At 32.8% G+C, this 19,726-nt stretch overlaps 1 protein-coding gene across 1 annotated transcript; it reads left to right on the forward strand.

Moving 5' to 3' along the window:
* The first annotated feature begins 2,725 nt into the window (after positions 1-2,725).
* LOC139491219 (glutathione S-transferase A4-like) lies at positions 2,726-15,949 on the forward strand. The gene is made up of 6 exons (XM_071278695.1): positions 2,726-2,884; positions 11,763-11,814; positions 12,429-12,561; positions 12,958-13,090; positions 14,567-14,701; positions 15,763-15,949. Exons 1-6 carry the CDS (start codon positions 2,804-2,806, stop codon positions 15,877-15,879), a joined length of 651 nt encoding a protein of 216 aa, XP_071134796.1. The 5' UTR covers positions 2,726-2,803; the 3' UTR covers positions 15,880-15,949.
* Positions 15,950-19,726: the final 3,777 nt, after the last annotated feature.

Here is a 19,726-nt window from a genome sequence, read left to right on the forward strand (position 1 = left end):
CATAAAAAGAGGTCAAGGTCAGATGAACCATGCCATACAGATCTCTCCCGTACACCAAATACGGGTGTTCTGATCCTTACCTTACCTTAGAAACTGACAAATGTAAAAGTTTTGTTTGGCCAATTAAATCGGAACATAAGGTCGAAAGTATATGAACCCTGATCGACATCCAGACATAGACATCTTACTATCATTCAATATATCAAATTTAATTGACGTCATATATGAAACATACAGACAGACATGTACACCATGCATCAAATACCGTGGCGCTATAGCATACAGGTATATAAGCAAAAAGCTAAACAACATAAAACGAACATTGCCAAACATTTATGTATGATAATGAGGTCAATGTTATTTGAAACCTTGCAGAAGTCGAAAATGTACACCTTACAATCATAACAACAGACAGTTATCCTATAGCTTAACAAATCTGTGATACCTAGTAAATCAACGTCACCAGAATCAGTTGTCAAACCTGGTGCTAATTTCTTGCAATAAAATATAATTGCAAAAGAATTGGAAAGATTCGTTGAAACAACTTTCTTTACCTTATGCATGAAATCAAATTAACCGGGTCCTTTAATACCGGGTAGATTCAGATCTGTGTTAAAAGTCTCGATATGAATATGGCTGGGAACGGCAAAATTGATGAGAGCGTTGTCGGGATCATAAAATCATTTGATTGTATGACATGATTGGTCAGTGTTTTTTATATCCTCTCATAAATCTTTGGAAACGTCCATGAAAAAGAATTTTGCCAATGTAACAGAACTGCTTAGTTTCTTTAAACGGATGTTGCATTGATATTGTTGTGGGGGTACTCCAAAACCTCAAAATGTCACAAAACAATAGACAGCAAATATTTGAAAAGTTTTTTATTTGCTATTAGATTGAACAACCTCAAAATATACTGTAGGAATCAAAACTTGCAATTTCTTTTATTACAATTGGCAATAACTTCACAATCTCAGTCATTTCCACATCATCTTCACAATATTCGTGTGTTGTTTTTGCAATGTTATCTGTATCTTCAACCTGCATCATTGGCTCACCTTCACTTGATTACTTTTTTCAGCGTTTTGTTAACCATTGTCTTTTCTTATAGTCGAAGTTGTTATTTCTTTTTCTTTTCATTTTCTGAAAAAAATATTACTTTGAAATGCTAAACTTTATTGAGGATCTTGGCCAATCTAGTTTTTCTCAATACCAATAACAAATATTAATTGTCATATAATTGAAGAATAATTTGAACGTCTTAGTAGCATCAGATCTTTCACGATCCTTTTCACGATCTTCAAAAAGCGATACATGATCTTTCACGATCCGAAAAATCAATTTTGTGTCAATATTTCTTTTTTTACCAAGTTTCAGATTATGTTTATACAAAATAACTATGAGAACCATTTGATGTATTCAAATAGAATGCCCTTATTTGGAGAAAAGTATTGTATTTTATTCGAATTTGTGAACAATCATGTTTTTTTTAACTTTTTTATGTTATTTAAATGTCGAGAAGCAATCTGCCTTTTGTTGTTCTGTAAAAACTATGTACTTTTAAAACTGGATTTTCTCACATACTGATCATTATGTTGAACCATTTTGACAGACAGTTTTATTTTGTTATAAATCTGTCTGTGTATTAAATTGAATTAAATTATTTACTGACCTTTCATATGTTTTCTAGATTAAATGTCTTTCACGATCCAGGTACCAGAGCTTTCACGATCGTCATAGGCGGATCCAGGGGGCCCTGGGGGGCCCGGGCCCCCCTTTCGTGGGAAAAATTTGGTTGATTATATAGGGAATCATTGAAGCATGACTGGAGCGGGCCCCCTCTTAGGTCAGTCAGCGCCCCCCCCCCCCCCCCCCCCTTTAGGAAAAGTTCTGGATCCGCCACTGATCGTCTCACCATTCTTGACCACCGTTAGATATTCTTTCACGATCATTTCTCTCGTTTAACCGAATGACACCCATGAAAAGGCAGATTGAATTATATTTTGTCTAGGCCTGTATATCTTTACAACATTTCATGGATAGAATGTCATGAAATTTTGTTTCATTGATATTAAGGGAGGTTATTATTATCTTAATTAGTATTTTGGACAATGATAGAATGAAAGTGTTTGATCTTATAGCTTAAAATAGGAAATTTCAAAACCAAACGCATGTCTCTATATCAAATTGTGTTCACGGCGAGTGCCTTGCAAGCAGTAAGTTCTGTTTTCCCTCAGACGTAGCCCTGATTTTTCGGGATCAAATTTCTTATTTATTTGTCTTTTGTTAATTGATTGCCCTTCTGTATTCAGTTAGTTTTGCATTCCTTTTGTAATCTAGTAATTTTGTTATGAACTTGATCATGGTTTTGCATCATTTGTTCTATAGCGTCTTGAGCCTTCAGTGGCTCCAAAACCCTTAAAAAAATTAAGATTAAATCAGATTAAATGGTACATAATGACTTGGCTATACATGTATTATTTATAAAAAAGGAATCATTTAAAAATTGTATGTTTTCGAATATCATAAAAATGAATAATCAGTCCCTTGCTTAAATGAAAATGAAAAATCTTGCTTCAATAGTGCCGAAAATGAATAATCTGTCCTCTTAGTTTACAAAAATAAATAACCGATCAAAAACAAATCTGGATATCGAGTCTCTAGTACGAGAAAAACGATCCCAAAAAAATTTAAGGACGAACTCAGGTAAAATTAATAAAAATTTAGCTAAAAATAGAAAAAGGGATTTACAATAACACGACCCATATAAATGTAACATATAGTAACTGTTACAATAGTTATAATGTCTATAAAACTAACATATGCTAATGGCAGGGGTAAAGCGGAAATAATAAGGATCATTTTGGCAGAAGCAGGGTTAGAGGTATGTTACAGACAATCAAAATTATCAACATTTGTAAAGTAAATTAAAACACACCTACGAGGTGTTGTGTAACACGTTTATATTACACATGTATAGGTATTATATAATTTTGTAAAGCGAATAAACTGTTCGATGAAAATGTGTCTCCAGCGCAAAATTTTCGTGTCTAGGCCTACAGATCGAGACATAATTTCCGAAATTGATTGTCATATATACAATTTGTCACATTTTATAAGTGGAGGTTATATAAGTTAATATTTAGGAAAATGTTATCATTACCATGATTACCGTGTTTAACCTAAGATAATCACACATGATTGCTATATGAAATCTCAGAGTATGAAATACTTGCCTTATAAAATATTTACAGTTATAATTCCATCAGGTATTTCTAAATATGCATGCTTGTGACGTTGTGAAGTTGTGTCCTTAAGATTTGTATTATTAAATGCAATATTTCACTGTTATATGTTGTGTACAAATAAGCAGGTTATACAAATCCATTTGTAAAACAAAATTGTACAAATTATAATTTGTATATTGACTTTGTACAAGTTCAAGTTGTAATTTGTACATAAAGTGTTTGTACAAATCAATTTGTACAAGAAGTGACTAAAATTCACTCATAACTTGTACGATAATTTATAGTAATGGATTTTGATATATAAAAAATATTGAAACCAGGTTTAATAAACCATTTCTAAATAAGGAAATGCCTATACCAAGTCAGGCATATGACAGTTGATTTCCATTCAGATGTGTTTGAGCTTTTGATTTTGCATTTTATAAAAGTCTTTCAGTTTTTAATTTCCCTTGCAGTTCGGTATTTTTGTTAATTTTCTTTTATTGATACACACTATCAAATTTTAAATCAATGATCACACAATAAACTTATTTACAAAATACAAAAGTAGTTCTGCATAATTTGTTTGAGCAAATGACTGAATTATGGCACCGGGAATGTCACAACATCTTTTGCATTTAACATTAACATGCTGCACCCCCTGTGCATTACATGAAAGAAACTTCCGACCACGAGTTTCTTAACGCCTTTTAAGTGCTTCACATAGCGAAAGATGAAGCTCGTGAACCGTTTGCTCTTACAAAGATGTGTCTTTACCAGCCTAAATTTCATTTCTCGACAATTATCCTGTTGAAACCCCTTCAGTTACTCAAATCTGTTACCCAAATTCTCCAGATTGAATTATTACACCTAAGATATAACGAGGATCAGTTTGGGCACAATTATACTGAAACATTGGTATAATGACATTATCCCCCACATCGAGTTCTGATCATCTTCGTTTCGTTTGCGAGGTAATACATTCCTGAATTGTGAGATTGGTGTTCATCCTGATTGTCAATCAGTCCAATTTCTATTCAACACTTAGGATGGTTACGTTGGCCAATTTCTATCCTACTGTCAGAATTGTTACTGCGGCCAATTTCTATTGTACTATCAGATTAAACTGGTATTCATGTATCAATATCATAATTATATTATACGAGTTATAAGTGAATTTAAGTCAAATGTTGTACAAATTGTAATTTGTACAAGCACTTTTTGTACAAATTATAATTTGTACAATGTCAAAATACAAATTATAATTCGTACAATAATTTGTGTCAGTTCTAATTTGTACAAAATGATAACTTGTCCACAACATATGCATACCTTTCATAGATAATAAATGGGTGATATTTAAAAGATTCTAGAAACACTCACCATGGCAGTGGAGACCTCCGAGATGAAATAGTTTGATAAGGAAAAATTTGCATGGACAGTATTTTACAAAACAATATTGTCATTATTCGTTCAGTGTTTGTTCACTTGCTTTGTTATTATGTCTTTTGGTTGAGTTAACCCATTTTAATTGATATTTTATAGTGTGTCTTTATATGTTGTGATGTTTCACTATTGTTTTAGGTTGAGCGAAGGTAGGCGACTATTAAAACGTTTAAACCCTCTGCTATTGTTTGCATCTGTCCTAAGTCAGGAACGCGATGTTCAGTGGTTGTCGTTAGTTGACGTCGTTCATACGTGTTTTTAGTATTTTTATATAGATTAGATTAGACGGTTTTCCTGTTTGAATGGTTTTACACTATAGTCATTTTGTGTGCCCTTTATAGCTTGCTGTTCGTTGTGAGACAAGGCTCCGTGTTGGAGACCGTACTTTGACCTATAATGGTTTACTTTTACAAATTCTGACTTGGAAGGAGAATTGTCTCATAGCACTCATACCACATCTACTTACATCTATGAACAGTATTTCACAGTGAAATATTGTAATGAGTAATGGACAAAATTTCTAGAGGCATTACACTATTTTATTTCTGTATTTCACAGTATTTCAATACAAGACCATATAAGTTGGTAGGACATCTCTTGTTCCGAAAGCACAACCCTTGCTATAATGGGGTGTATATGTGAGCCAAAATTTGTTCCTGTGAAAAAAGTTCCAGTGGAAATAATTTCACATGAAATATGTTCTGGGAGAACTTTTTTCACAGACAATTTCGATATAATTTGTTCCATCTCTATTAAATAAGTTCCACACTTTACCTGGTGAAACAAGTTCTGGGTTGGTGAATTTTGTTCCTTACCTAGTGAAATAAGTTCCATGTTTGTGAGATTTGTTCCTTACCTGGTGAAATAAGTTCTGGATTTGTGAGATTTGTTCCTCACCTGGTGAAATTAGTTCCTTGTCTGTGAAATATGTTCCACTGGTTTTAAACAAGTTATCTTATATACTGAGCACTTGTCATCAGTGAGTTTAAAGTCATTATAAAAAACATGTATTATATTGATAACGTAATAAATAATAAGTGTAAACATTCAATTTGGATCCTGTGGGGTAAATCAAAAGTTTAATAAATAGTTATCAAAAGTACCAGGATTATAATTTTATACGCCAGACGCGCGTTTCGTCTACATAAGACTCATCAGCGACGGTCAGATCAAAATAGTTTAAAAGCCAAACAAATACAAAGTTGAAGAGCATTGAGGACCCAAAATTCCCAAAAATTGTGCCAAATACGGCTAAGGTAATCTACTCCTGGGGTAAGAAAATCCTTAGTTTTTCGAAAAATTCAAAAGTTTTGTAAACAGAAAATTTATAAAAATGACCATATAATTGATATTTATGTCAACATCGAAGTGCTGACTACTGGGATGGTGATACCCTCGGGGATGAAACGTCCACCAGCAGTGACATCGACCCAGTGGTGTAAATAGTTATCAAAAGTACCAGGATTATAATTTTATACGCCAGACGCTCGTTTCGTCTACATAAGACTCATCAGTGACGGTCAGATCAAAATAGTTAAAAAGCCAAACAAATACAAAGTTGAAGAGCATTGAGGACCCAAAATTCCCAAAAGTTGTGCCAAATACGGCTAAGGTAATCACATTCTCAATTAATAATACTAAAAATGACACTTACATGACTTATGAACCAGGAAAGAGTAGAATAAGAAATAATAATAAAAGTCATTTCGAAAAAAGTATTATAGTTAAAGTTGAACATCTATACTAATTTGAAAAGGACAATGTAACTGATCAATTATTTTAAATTTATACACAAAGAAACAAAAGATACACTCTTTTAAAACTGTGCAATGAACATATAGCTAAGTGCCTATATGATTAGAACACCCATGACAGATCAACAGGAAACAAGGAGGTTGAATACCACATAAATGATAAACATACATTGTAGATACAAATTATGATACATTAATATAGCTTTTTTTTTCTTATCTTCATCCTACAGTCATGCCTTCAATTGCAAATGTATCCCATGCAAGCATAGTACAGCATCCAGCATGTCCAGCTTGCATTATAATTTTTTTAAGTGTAACAAGAAAATATTTTGCTGTGCAATATGTTAAAGTTACTTACTTTTTGTGAAATAGGTTCGAGCAGAACATTTTCATTGATTCCTATAAAATACTTTCGTTCAAAACTAATATCACAGGAACTTATTTCACTTTTTTTTCAAATTTTAATATTGGAACAAAACTCATGGAGCTGTGATTTTTGTTCCGGACCTTATTTTATATTTGGTTAAAAAATTAGTTCCGGAACAAATTTTATAGTGCTGGAACAAATTTTCTGTGATATAAGTTCCAATGGAACATATTTCCTATGATATTTGTTCCGACGGAACAAATGTCATGCCGGAACAAATGTTTTGTTAAATATACATTGGCAACCACATCCAATCAGAACGTGGACGTTATATACTAATATCATGCCTCGTGTCGGATGAACAACGCGCTCTCTTTACGGTAGAGAACCCTTGAATCAATTGTGATTGCTCAACAGCTGGCCTGTTACCACGGAAATCATTTGCTCCTTCCAAATTGAATCTTAGGAGACGACAGTGTGGTTTGTTGGGGAGGGGAAGGGACCATGGGTATTCCTTTTCTGGCTACATTTAATTTCACAATTTGCGAATCTGGCATATTCTCACATAATTTCCACAATTTTAATGACATTTTAAAAACGTCCTTCATTCTTATGCGGAACATATACTTACAAATTTACTGCATTGGTAGATTGTTCTTGTCATAAGTACCAGTGTACGTTAATCAAGTACCAATGAATCAATTAGCCCTGTATATAAGTCTATTTGATAATATGGAGAGGGAAGGACTGCAGCAATTCAGAACGAATATGACCTGTTAAGATAATTAAAGGCAAGAGTAGTATACTGCTGTTAAAAAGTCATAAATCAATTTGAGAAGAAAAAAATCCGAGTTGAAAATCAAAACCGAGGGAAACCAATATAAACCGGTGCTCTGCAAATGGAGTTTTGTTCCAATTTTTTTTTCTTTCGAATATCTACAAATTGTACAGTTTAACTAGACTGATACCAAGAATGGTAGCAATGTACAAAAGTTTTTTTAAAAAATTGGAAACACTAGAATTAGCTCTAATTCTTATATCCTTTGATTTACGTCTATTTTACATAAATGAACCTCGAAAGTCAGGAGACTTTACAAAGTCTGTACATATGTCAAATATTATAACTGAGGTGGATGTTATTCCCAAAAATCTGCTTTAAAATATTTCCCATAAGGCCAAGGCCATATATAGTTTCTACAGCATTTGTTCAAGATGTCAAATGTATGAAAGGGAAAGATAATATAATATATATAAAAAAGATTTTTTTTTAAATTGAAACATTAAGCTCACAGGAACTGAAACCAAGATACTGGGGATTATCCATAGATCTATGCATATTTACAGATACCTTTCATATAGTCTTAATTCGAATTGCATATAGGCTCTCTATTCAGGATTTTCATTACAGGTTTTAGACTATGCCATTGGGATTAGGGTTGCCCTAAAATTTTTGGCCCCACCTGTCTGTGGGTCCGTCCGTTCGTTCGTCTGTGCGTCCGTTCGTCCCGCTTCAGGTTAAAGTTTTTGGTCAAGGTAGCTTTTGACGAAGTTGAAGTCCAATCAACTTGAAACTTAGTACACATGTTCCCTATGACATGATCTTTCTAATTTTAATGCCAAATTAAATTATTGACCCCGATTTCACGGTCCACTGAACATAAAATGATAGTTCGAGTGGGGCATCCGAGTACTATGGACACATTCTTATTTTATAAATAGTAATGGATGCAGTGGAATCTATTTGTGAAGTGAGCCGTATGCATGTGGCCTTGAGAAAAAAATGTCACATGTTTTGTTGCAACGTCAGTTGTTTCAAACAGTCAATCTCCATGTAGATGTTGGTCTAGAGGTCAATATATAGACAACTCAGAGTTCAGACCCACCCAATATATTGTGTATCTAGGAGCAGTCTTCAATTTACAAGAATGTATAGTTTTCCCTTGGAATATATATTAATTTTTGTGGCGATTCAGGAGGCTATAAGAGAGATTGTGGACAAATATAAGAATAAGCCTTGTGTGTTCCACCAAATGCTTGGCTTTATTGCATTGGTATAAACATGGACCCCTTCCTCATTTACATATTGGTCCAATTCAGTTGTAGTTCCTGTGTATTTGGCGGCCATAATAGGATGGCCTAAACATTTTGAATCCCAGTAATTCTATATATCAGTAATGATTGATTGCAAAAGAGACACAATTCGTACGTTCCCCGTCAATTTTATTATCATTTTCTGGGGGTTCATGCAGTTCACATAACGTAGAAATATAAATGTCGTTTTGACTGATTTGCTCAGGATAGAATGCTATTGAACTCTTAAAGGGGAACATTTCCTACTAACACAACTTTGAATTTTTGAAATACTAAGGCTTTCTACCTCAGGAATAGACTAACTTAGTTGTACCGGGCAAAACTTTTAGAAATTTTTGGTCCTCAAGTCAATGCTCTACAACTTCGTACTTTGTTTGGCCTTTTTAACATTTTTTTTATTCAAGCGTCACTGACGAGTCTTTTGTAGACGAAACGAGCGTCTGGCGTAAATAGAATTTCAAGCCTGGTTTCTATGTTGAGTTTATTCCCATATATAGACATTTTCAAAACTCCTTACAACAAGAAGAAGTTGACGATGTTCTGCAAAATTATCAAGATCATCACATTGCTTAATATGTAGCTCTTGTGAGAAAACAAAATATACAGATAAAATGAATACTTTATTCAAACGATTATATATGGTGTGATGTATAGATAAATGATACTTATATGTAAAATTGAGAAAGGAAATGGTGAATATGTCAAAGCGACAACCACCCGACCATAGAGCAAACAACAGCCGAAGGCAACCAATGGGTCTTCAATGTAGCGAGAATTCCCGCACCCGTAGGTGTCCTTCAGCTGGCCCCTAAAATATGCATAATAGTACAGTGATAATGGACGTCATACTAAACTCCGAATTATACACAAGAAACTAAAATTTAAAATCATACAAGACTAACAAAGGCCAGAGGCTCCTGACTTGGGACAGGCGCAAAATTGCGGCGGGGTTAAACATGTTTATGAGATCTCAACCCTCCCCCTATACCTCTAGCCAATGTAGAAAAGTAAAAGAATAACAATACGCACATTAAAATTCAGTTCAAGAGAAGTCCGAGTCTGATGTCAAAAGATGTAACAAAAGAAAATAAATAAAATGACAATAATACATAAATAACAACAGACTACTAGCAGTTAACTGACATGCCAGCTCCAGACCTCAATTAAACTGATTGAAAGATTATGTCTTCATCATATGAATATCAGGTACAATCCCTCCCGTTAGGGGTTTAGTATCATACTATCATAAAATATATGAGAAGAACATAACCCGTGTCATGCCAACAACTGTTTTTTTTTAGAAATAAATGTGTTTAGTTCCGATGCAAAGACCCTATCAGTGAATCAATGTTTAAGCCAAAATATGCAATCTTTAATGACCTGACAACAGTATCGTAACTATATCCCCTTTTAATAAGTCTATTTAAAGGTTTTGTTAGTTTCTGAGGAGAATACTGACATTTTTGTGCTTTATAAAGAATATTTCCATAAAATTTTGGATGTGAAATACCTGAACGTATAAGATGTCTGCATGTTGAGTTATATTTACGAATTATTTCCTTATACCGGTGATAAAATTTAGTAAATGTTTTGACCAGTTTGTGATATCGAAAACCCTGGTGTAATAATTTTTCAGTAATACATAAATTTCTCTCGCTAAAATCTAATACATTGTTACATACACGAGCGAATCGTACAAGTTGAGATATATAAACACCATAAGATGGTGACAAGGGAACGTCACCATCTAAAAATGGATAATTAACAATAGGAAATGAAAAATCATCTCTTTTATCATAAATTTTTGATGTACATTTTTACATACGTGTATCTATAATACTAAAATTACGAGGTCCAATTTGTCAGCCGTCATCACGTAAAAACGACGAATCAAAGAATTCAACTTTATATATAACTAATATAGTACAAAGGTGTAGATTAAAAATTACACCACTCCAGGCCCTTTTGTTTTCCATGTAATTAATATTGCCAATAATTAAGAAGTTCCGGGTCGAGTCCGATACCGATACCAATAGTATATTCACCTGTTACCGATTACCTTATCTGTACGTTCTGCATCTGACAGGCGCACCACCAAACGGTGTATTCAGAATTAATATGCTATATAGTATTACACGGGTCATAATCACAGGGTTGACACTACTTAATTGTCAAATTGTTACCTATTGTAGTATTTCAATCAGTTAGATTTTCTAAGATAACAATACGAATACTAAAAATCTGGACTAAAATAAGGCGTATAGGTACAGTTTTCAATTTGTTAGCGGGCATGACGTAAAACAGCGAATCAAAGAATTCAACTTTATTTATAACTAATATAGGACAATGCTGTTGATTAAAAAATATTCCATTCCAGGACCTTTTGTTTTCCAACTAATTAATATTATCAATAATTGATAAGTTCCAGTTCGACGGGTTCAAACAGAAAGATTTGAAAGCAGAGAAAACTGTGTATCTTATAATCGGCATGACTTTATCAGATGACAATACTAATACTAAAATAAGGCTTGCGCATAGTTATATACTTTAATTCAGTCACGGACCCGCGATATCACGGGTGTGTTCTAGTATAGATAATAATTATAAATACAGATGTTAATTGTTAATATATTAGGAGGGTTTATTTTCCTCATTTACCTCCCCCCTACAAATGACACTAAAAATCCCTGTGCAACTTATGGTTGATATAACAGGTGGAGATTAACAAAATATGTTAAAAAGATAAAAACAGAATATCAGTTTATTGCATGCGAGGCTCTCTTAATTATTTTGAAAACATGTCCACGTATGCTTTTCTCCCAACAACTTCATGGAACTTTTCATAGAAATTCTTCTGTTTACTATTTATATTTTCAGTACACCGAGGAATATCTTACCAGCAAAGAACAATGGGAGGACTTAAAAAAGAGTAAGGATTACTTTTAATTATCCATCATTTTTTTTTTTCAGTGTTTCTCAAATTCCAAGCTGCATTGTGAAAGAACAACGTATATCAGTAATAAATGTTTTGTTGTTGCTCACTTCATAAATGAATTTTGTATGAACCTCTCTTATGATTAATGTTCAGTGTTTCTTAAATTCCCATGTGCATTGTGAAAGAACAACGTATATCATTAATAAATTTTTTGTTGTTGCTCACTTCATAAATGAATTTTGTACGAACCTCTCACGTGATTGTCGCTCCGTAGCTATATATTTGTGGATTCTTTGTTGTTCTCGTCTCTTGTTCATGACATAGTTTCTATAGTATTTTTTTAAACTCGGGCAATATAGAGCTTTATATGGGTTGATTCTGCTGAAATTATATGTTCACATCTAGATGATTATGTGATGTTGGGTTGTTGTTTTACTCCTTTAAACTTTTTTTCAAATCATCTACAATCACATCATTTCAAATCGTCTACAACCCCTTCATTTCAAATATGTTTCAACTACTTTTTTCATTATAAAGGTTATCTTGTCTAAAACGGCCAACCATTCTGTATTAAAGCAATGATATAATTGACGAACAATATATTACAGGTGGTAAATTAATATACAATCAAGTACCTTTACTTGAGATAGATGGTTTAGAATTGGTACAGACTGGAGCTATTGTTAGATATCTAGCTAGGAAATACAACATGTATGGTTCAAACGATCAGGAGGCTGTTAAGTAAGTTAAATAAAGGCAACAGTAGTAAATAGCGTTGTGCAAAAGTCATAAATCGATTGAGTGAAAACAAAATGGGTAGCAAACTAAAACCGATGGAAACACATCAACATTTAGAGGAAAGCAACGAAACAACAGAAACCCTGGAGAAGTGCAACAAAAAAAAACAAACGAGAAGTTGTTTTGGGATTCAAGAGAAACATGCATTGATGGAAAAATAACTATATATACATAGCATTTAGTTAAAAATAACTTAACCCAACAAAGTGTGATAACATTGTCTCGGTCTTAAATGTTCAGACTGAAATTGATTTCTCAGAAATTTATAAGACGTACCTATATTATGAATATTGCATATTGCACTTCACTATGTTTAGTATGTTTTTCCATTTATTTTAGAGTAGACATGTACTATGAAGGATCTAGGGACTTCTATGCAGTTTTCTTAGCTATGGTCTTCACTGATGAAAACGAATGTCTGAAAAAAGCGAAAGAGGTTATGGTACCAAAATATTTTCCTGTATATGAAAAGGTATAATCGTTTCAAAGTACATGTGCAGTATATTCTCTATATTACACAATATCTTATTCATTCCAAAAATCAAAAAATCAGTAATATATGACAACAAAACTCGTGCGGGGTTCAACTTAATCCTATGTCTGCAGTCAGTATAGAAATAAATAAAAGTAAAATCCCCAAAATACTGAACTTCGCGGGACTTTCAAAAAGGAATTCCCTAATCAAATGCTATTAGTTCAATGTTGACAGTAAACCTGTTGAACCAAGATATCAGTTAAGAACGGAATTAAAACTAAAATCTTTCTCATTTCTTGGGATGCTATTTCTGTATAAATCAGCTTTGGTCCAAGTTTTATAACAATCGGGCTATGGACTCTATTTTAGTAAAACAAATTATTTGAGACTATTTTGATTAAAAAACTGAGTCGACCTTTTAATTAAGTTAAATATATAAATAAAAAAAATAGGTGATACATTGTGTGCAGATACCTAAAAAAATATCCTTGAAAAATTAAAGCAAAGCCAACTACTAGATGCTTTCATTATATATTAAATTTTTGGATTCATTTTTTTAAACGAGTGATAAATTAAAGTACCGGGTAAGGTTGATTTTGGGCATGTAAACCAGGTTTAATCCATCATTTTCTACAAAAGTAAATAGATATAAAAAGATGTGGTATGAGTGACAATGAAACAAATTTTCATCCAAGTCACAATTTATAAATTTTACGGACGCCATCACGAGTTGGTTGACCGTTATGTAATAACCGTTTCACAAATGATATCGGATATGTTCTTTACGTCGTAACTACAATCCCCTTCCCTTTCATGAATGTGACCTACCGAATTAGACTATTTACCGGATTTGTAATCACATAAGCAACACGACGGGTGCCACATGTGGAGCAGGATCTGCTTACCCTTCCGGAGCACCTGAGATCACCCCTAGTTTTTGGTGGGGTTCGTGTTGTTTATTCTTTAGTTTTCTATGTTGTGTCATGTGTACTATTGTTTTTCTGTTTGTCTTTTTCATTTTTAGCCATGGCGTTGTCAGTTTGTTTTAGATTTATGAGTTTGACTGTCCCTTTGGTATCTTTCGTCCCTCTTTTATAAAAGTAATTCATTATAGGTCAAAGTATGGTCTTCAACACAGAGCCTTGGCTCACACCGAACAGCAAGCTATCAAACTATAAATGTCTGTACCAAGTCAGGAATATCATAGTTGCTTTCCATTCATTAGATGTGTTTGAACTTTTGATTTTGCAATTTGATATAGGAATTTTCGTTTTGAATTTTCCTTTGAATTTGGTCATTTTGCTTTTTACTTTTTTCTTCATTGTTTTTTATTCTAATTTGATTTATCATGACTCAAAAAAATAAAATAAAAAAGTCCATGGTTCATTAGATGGTGGCTATTTAGTAGTGTCTATAAATGAATTCGACAATCTTGTGATTTTTAGTTTTTTGAACATTACTGTATGATTTTAGATTTTGAAAAGTTGCACTACAAAATACCTCGTTGGAGATTCTATAAGTATTGCTGATTTAGGGCTGCTTGAGTGCCTGTTGGCTGTAGAAGAATTCCTTGGAATGGAATTAATAGATTCATACCCTAAACTGAAGGTATTTATATCGATTAAGCATGAGTGTATATCTTTAAGATACACTTTAAAAATAGTGTTTAGATCCTGAACACAATTATAAGCACATCTTTTGTGTACCTTTTTTTACATGTCTTGGTTAAAATGTGTCTCAGTACAATGTGTTTATGATTGTGTTTAGAATCGTTTTTAGCTTTGAAATAAGTGTTTTATTCCTAAACACTTTCATTCTAAAACACATTTAAAAGTGTTAAAAAATTCAAACATGTTTACATTTTATGTGCTTACTACGAAATGTGTTTAGAAATTAAACACAATCCTAAGCATGTATTACAAGTGTTTAATTTTTAAGCACGACTTTTACAGTGTAGCCGATTAGTCCATTAAATATTTCATGATCTTGCATTGCTATAAAACACAAAGTTATTTTGAAATGATCTATCTTTATTAAAAACTAACTAAAATTAAATTAATACTGTTTCATTCTGTTCCTCCACCTCTTGAACATAAAATTGTTTTACCATCTTCTTATTTCACAATTAAATGCAGTCACATAATTTCTTTTTCCTGTTATAATTTGTTCTAGTCATGAATTTGAATCTTTATTTGGGCATCTGATATTTTTAACAGTGAAATATTTAACTTTAATAAGATAAAAAAAAATCAAATTGAAATTAATGGCATAATTTTTAATTACAGCTAGTGGTTGTTTTTGTATAATTAAATATACATGTATATTATATATACATGATATATGTTAACAATATTAAATTGTCTTTATACTTAAAATGATAGCTAGACCATCATGTTATTTTGAAAACAGAGCAATCTTCTAACAAAAGTTCTGACATAAAATGACTGGAGTTGCTATTGATGTTGAAGCATCATGTATCACAGTGCATGTCTTAATAATATCAATATCCTCATAAATATGGTGTTCTGTTGTAAAAATATACAAAATAGACTTGCAAAAAATAATTATGATACATAGGAGCCTTTGAAAGTTTGCCTTTTTCATGAAGCCAAACAGAAAAGACACTCTTTACAAATTACATTTTAAGGCATATAATATTTTCTTTCTAGGAATACTATCTAAAACTGAAAGCTTTAGACAGAATATCCACATTTTTGAAAGGACCACACAGGAAGAAGAGGAATACTGAAGAATATGTGGCCGAAGTCAGAAAAGTCTTATTCTGAAGATTTATATCCATACCATGTTATTGCGTGTAATGTTCATGTTTGCTCTTAAATAAATTCATTATCACGACTTATTGGTCATAGCCTAAGCATGGGCAAGGGATGGAAGCACCTTTCCAAAGTGACAGGATCCGCGCGTGCTAATAGAATATTCCCGAACATTAAGTTTCAAAAAAAAAGTAATAAGCTATGGCATGTTAATTGCAATGACATTTCAACACATTTGTAGCCGTTTGAGTGATTTGCACAATTTATTTGTATTTTTCAAAAGAAATAAAAAAAATATTCTCAATCTTCAAAAAATATTCTAATTCACCCTGCCTTTATAGCTTTCTTTTAAAGTCAAAACATTGTCTTGAAACCCTTCGCTTCACAATTTGAATACATAAAAAGAGTGCAATCGCTAAAATTTCATGACTGCTTTACTTATCAATGAATGAATTTCATACCGTACATCAAATATAGTCAGCATATTGCTTATAGTATCTGACAAACATACCAAATAAGAAGCACACGCTGAAATGTCTCACCTGCTTACTGACCATTAATTTTATGTTGAAAGATTTAAAGATAAAGGTTTTATTAAAAGCATTACAGAAACTTAACATTTTAAAGATCAATGACAGTGAGGTCTAGGTCAGATACATCGTGTCACACAGCAGTCTGATTAAAATCAAACCTCTCAGCGCAACATATCAGAAACAGGTACGCTGAGTGGTTTGATTTTAACCAGACTGGTCACACAGATATTTACACCTTACACTTGTTATATAAACCAAATATATATGACCTGGTGTGTATACTTTTAGAAAAAAAAAACGAAAGAAACACAAACACGTAACATAGATCAATGTTAAAGGTCAGGTGATATATGCCAGACAGACATGTGTATCTTTTAATTATTCCATACACACAAATATAACTGACCTTTTGCTTTAAGTATTCGAAACCGGACAATAACACAAAAACTTAACGTTGACCAATGAACCATAAATATTAGGTCAAAGTCAGATGATACCTGCCAGACAGACAAGTCCACTGTACAATCATGCCATGTACCAAATACAGTTGACCAGTGACACACAAAAACTTAACATTAACATACAAACAAGCAATTGCATAAGGTCAAGGTCAGATGATGCCTGCCAGACAGACATTTACACGGTACAATCATTCCATACAACAAATTTATTTGACCCATTGCTTATAGTACTTGATACACAGACACAAACATACAAAAGCTTAATATTGACCAATGAACCGTGAAGGTACGGTCTTGGTCAGATAAAACATGCAAGACTGCTATGTACCCATTGGACTACTAACACAAAGGTTTCTGGTTCGATTCCCGTCTGGGATGAAAATTTCAGGGACTGTATTTTCGGCTCTCCCTTGACACCATTTGCGAGTATTGTCTTGAGGGAACGATGATAGTCCGTCAGAAGGGGACGATAAATGGCTGATCCGTGTCAAGAGCTCTTGCACGTTAAAGACACCTTTGTAGATTTCGAAAAAGAGCAGGCTTATGCCGCCACAAGGCAACACGACTCGCACCCGCAAAGTGGAAAGGGATTAATATAAGTTGCAAAACTTGTTTCCCAATCCATTAAATAAATATGTTGAAACTAAACTACACATCCCAATCATTACATACACCAAATTTAGTTGACCTACTGCTTATGGTATCTGAGAAACGGACAAAATCACGTAACTTTAACCTTGATCACTGGTCTATGAAATGAGGTTGAGGTCAATTGAACTTTGTCTGACGGATATGTGGACGTTGCAAGGAACACTTTTACAAAATATAATTATCCTAGTACACATTACAAGTGAGAATTTCACATGACAAAAAAAACTTTTGTTTTTTTTTTATCTGTAGTCGCTAAACAATGAAAGTACATTGGACATATTGTTGACAGAAACTTTGATAAGGTATTGCATAAAAGATATGAAGTATCCATTCAAGTCTACTACCTTCTGAAAAAAATAAAAACGCCTTATACAAATAGTTTAGGCTTAACATTCTAACATGACAACATGTAGATTATTTACAGAAAAAGATGCTGAGATTATTTGAGGTGTTATGGCCAAATGCAGTGAGGCTCGTGGATACTTTTGATTTCTGTAATCAAAAGTTGGAAAGCTGTTATGTCGTCTGCACAACAATATAAACTTCTATTTTGCGGAAGTAATTTTTTTGTTCTTCCCCGCAAGGATTGTAACTCATATTTATCAATTATAGACTTTTGACGAGGTCATTATGTTTTATATGGACCTGTTCAAATTAAATTGACCACCAATATACATATAATAGAAACATAGCGTCAATATAACTTAAAAAAAGAAGCAAGGCTATAGATACGTAAAATAACATTTGAAACACGTGATAGTAATAGACAATAAAAATAGTAAAAAGATACACCATATGTAATATTTATATATCTATCTAGACGTTCTATGTAAGTACGTCTGAACCAGTGCCAACTCGTCGACAGATTTTATCCATCGGGTAACCAGTGACGGTGATACAAGGCTAAAAACACATTTCGTATATTTAAATCGTCTAAGTACCATCTCAACAATGTTAGATCTGTAAATTTTCGGAAGCAAATTTTTGTTCTTCCCTAGGCGGGATTCGAACCCGTCCTACTGATATATCGTGGTACCAAATCGCCTTGTGCTAGTCGACTCAGCAGTAAGATTCCATCATCATGCCTTATTTGTCAGGAACTGTGTTACGTCGACGCTAGATAAAACAAATGACAAGAAAGGTAACACTCGGCCACCGAAAGCTAGAATTTTGTCGAGCCTACGTAGTCGAGTGGTCTAGCGCGACGGACATAGTGCAAGGCGATTTGGTGCCATGATATCTCAGTACCTGTTCAGGGAAGAATAAATATTTTCTTCCTCAAATTTACAGATCTAACATTGTATATATAACGTCTAGAAATTATTAGTCAAAGATTTTCTAACGAGGGCGCTGGATCTTTACGAGAAATGATACATGTATACAATACATTTAATTTACACCAATACTTAAGAATGGAAACATTAAATTCAATAATCCTTAGATATTTCGGATAATCAGATTTCCTTCATTAGTATGATTATGATGTAAAATGATGTGTTAGATATTATCAAAACGTTTACTAAATTCTTCCATAGATATAAAGATTTGGTTTTGAACTAATAGAAAACAATAAATATTTTAATGAAACTTTGTTTATGCAAAACTTTTGATTATGCTTGATTTAAATTTAACTTGCTACAACATATTTTACTTAAGATCTTAATAAAAATTTTTCAGAATGACAGGTTACTCCTTCAAAGAATCGACCCGGACAATACCAGTTTCCATGAATTATGATATAAGGCGTAAAATAATGATCTATGTATAAAGGTCATTATTTTCCACTATAAAAATGCAAACTATAATATACTTCAACGTTTATTTCGTTTGATGATTGGTTGTTACCAATTTGGAGAATTATTTTTTGATATTCCATCTTTGACAATGTCTGATAAGTTCAGTGCAGAAACTATGTTTTCCTTCATATGTGTAGACTGCAATACAAAACAAATGACTCGCATTTCATATTTCAATAATTACATTAGATGTATGTTTCGTTGTAAAACTTAATACTGATTGGCTAACTGCACATCACGTGTTATTCCTTAAGCAATTACATTACTCAATAAAACTTATCATTCATGATAACACGTGGTCCCCCAATAAAGTGCACTGGTGAATTAAATAAAAAAAGAATAAAATTCGTGTTTTCATGATCATAGCTGAAAAATGTAATTATAAGTATTGAATGCTTCTTTTTGTAACTTCATATGG

The sequence above is a fragment of the Mytilus edulis genome, chromosome 10, assembly GCF_963676685.1.
Source record: "Mytilus edulis chromosome 10, xbMytEdul2.2, whole genome shotgun sequence".
Lineage (NCBI taxonomy): Eukaryota > Metazoa > Mollusca > Bivalvia > Mytilida > Mytilidae > Mytilus > Mytilus edulis.

What these genes read in the sequence shown, in the direction of transcription:
- LOC139491219 (XM_071278695.1), top strand. Translation starts at nt 2,804, where the DNA reads ATGTCTATAAAACTAACATATGCTAATGGCAGGGGTAAAGCGGAAATA. An exon ending in TGGCAGAAGCAGGGTTAGAG is followed by an intron (nt 2,885 to 11,762) that starts GTATGTTACAGA and finishes TTATATTTTCAG; the next exon opens with TACACCGAGGAATATCTTAC. An exon ending in ATTCATACCCTAAACTGAAG is followed by an intron (nt 14,702 to 15,762) that starts GTATTTATATCG and finishes TTTTCTTTCTAG; the next exon opens with GAATACTATCTAAAACTGAA.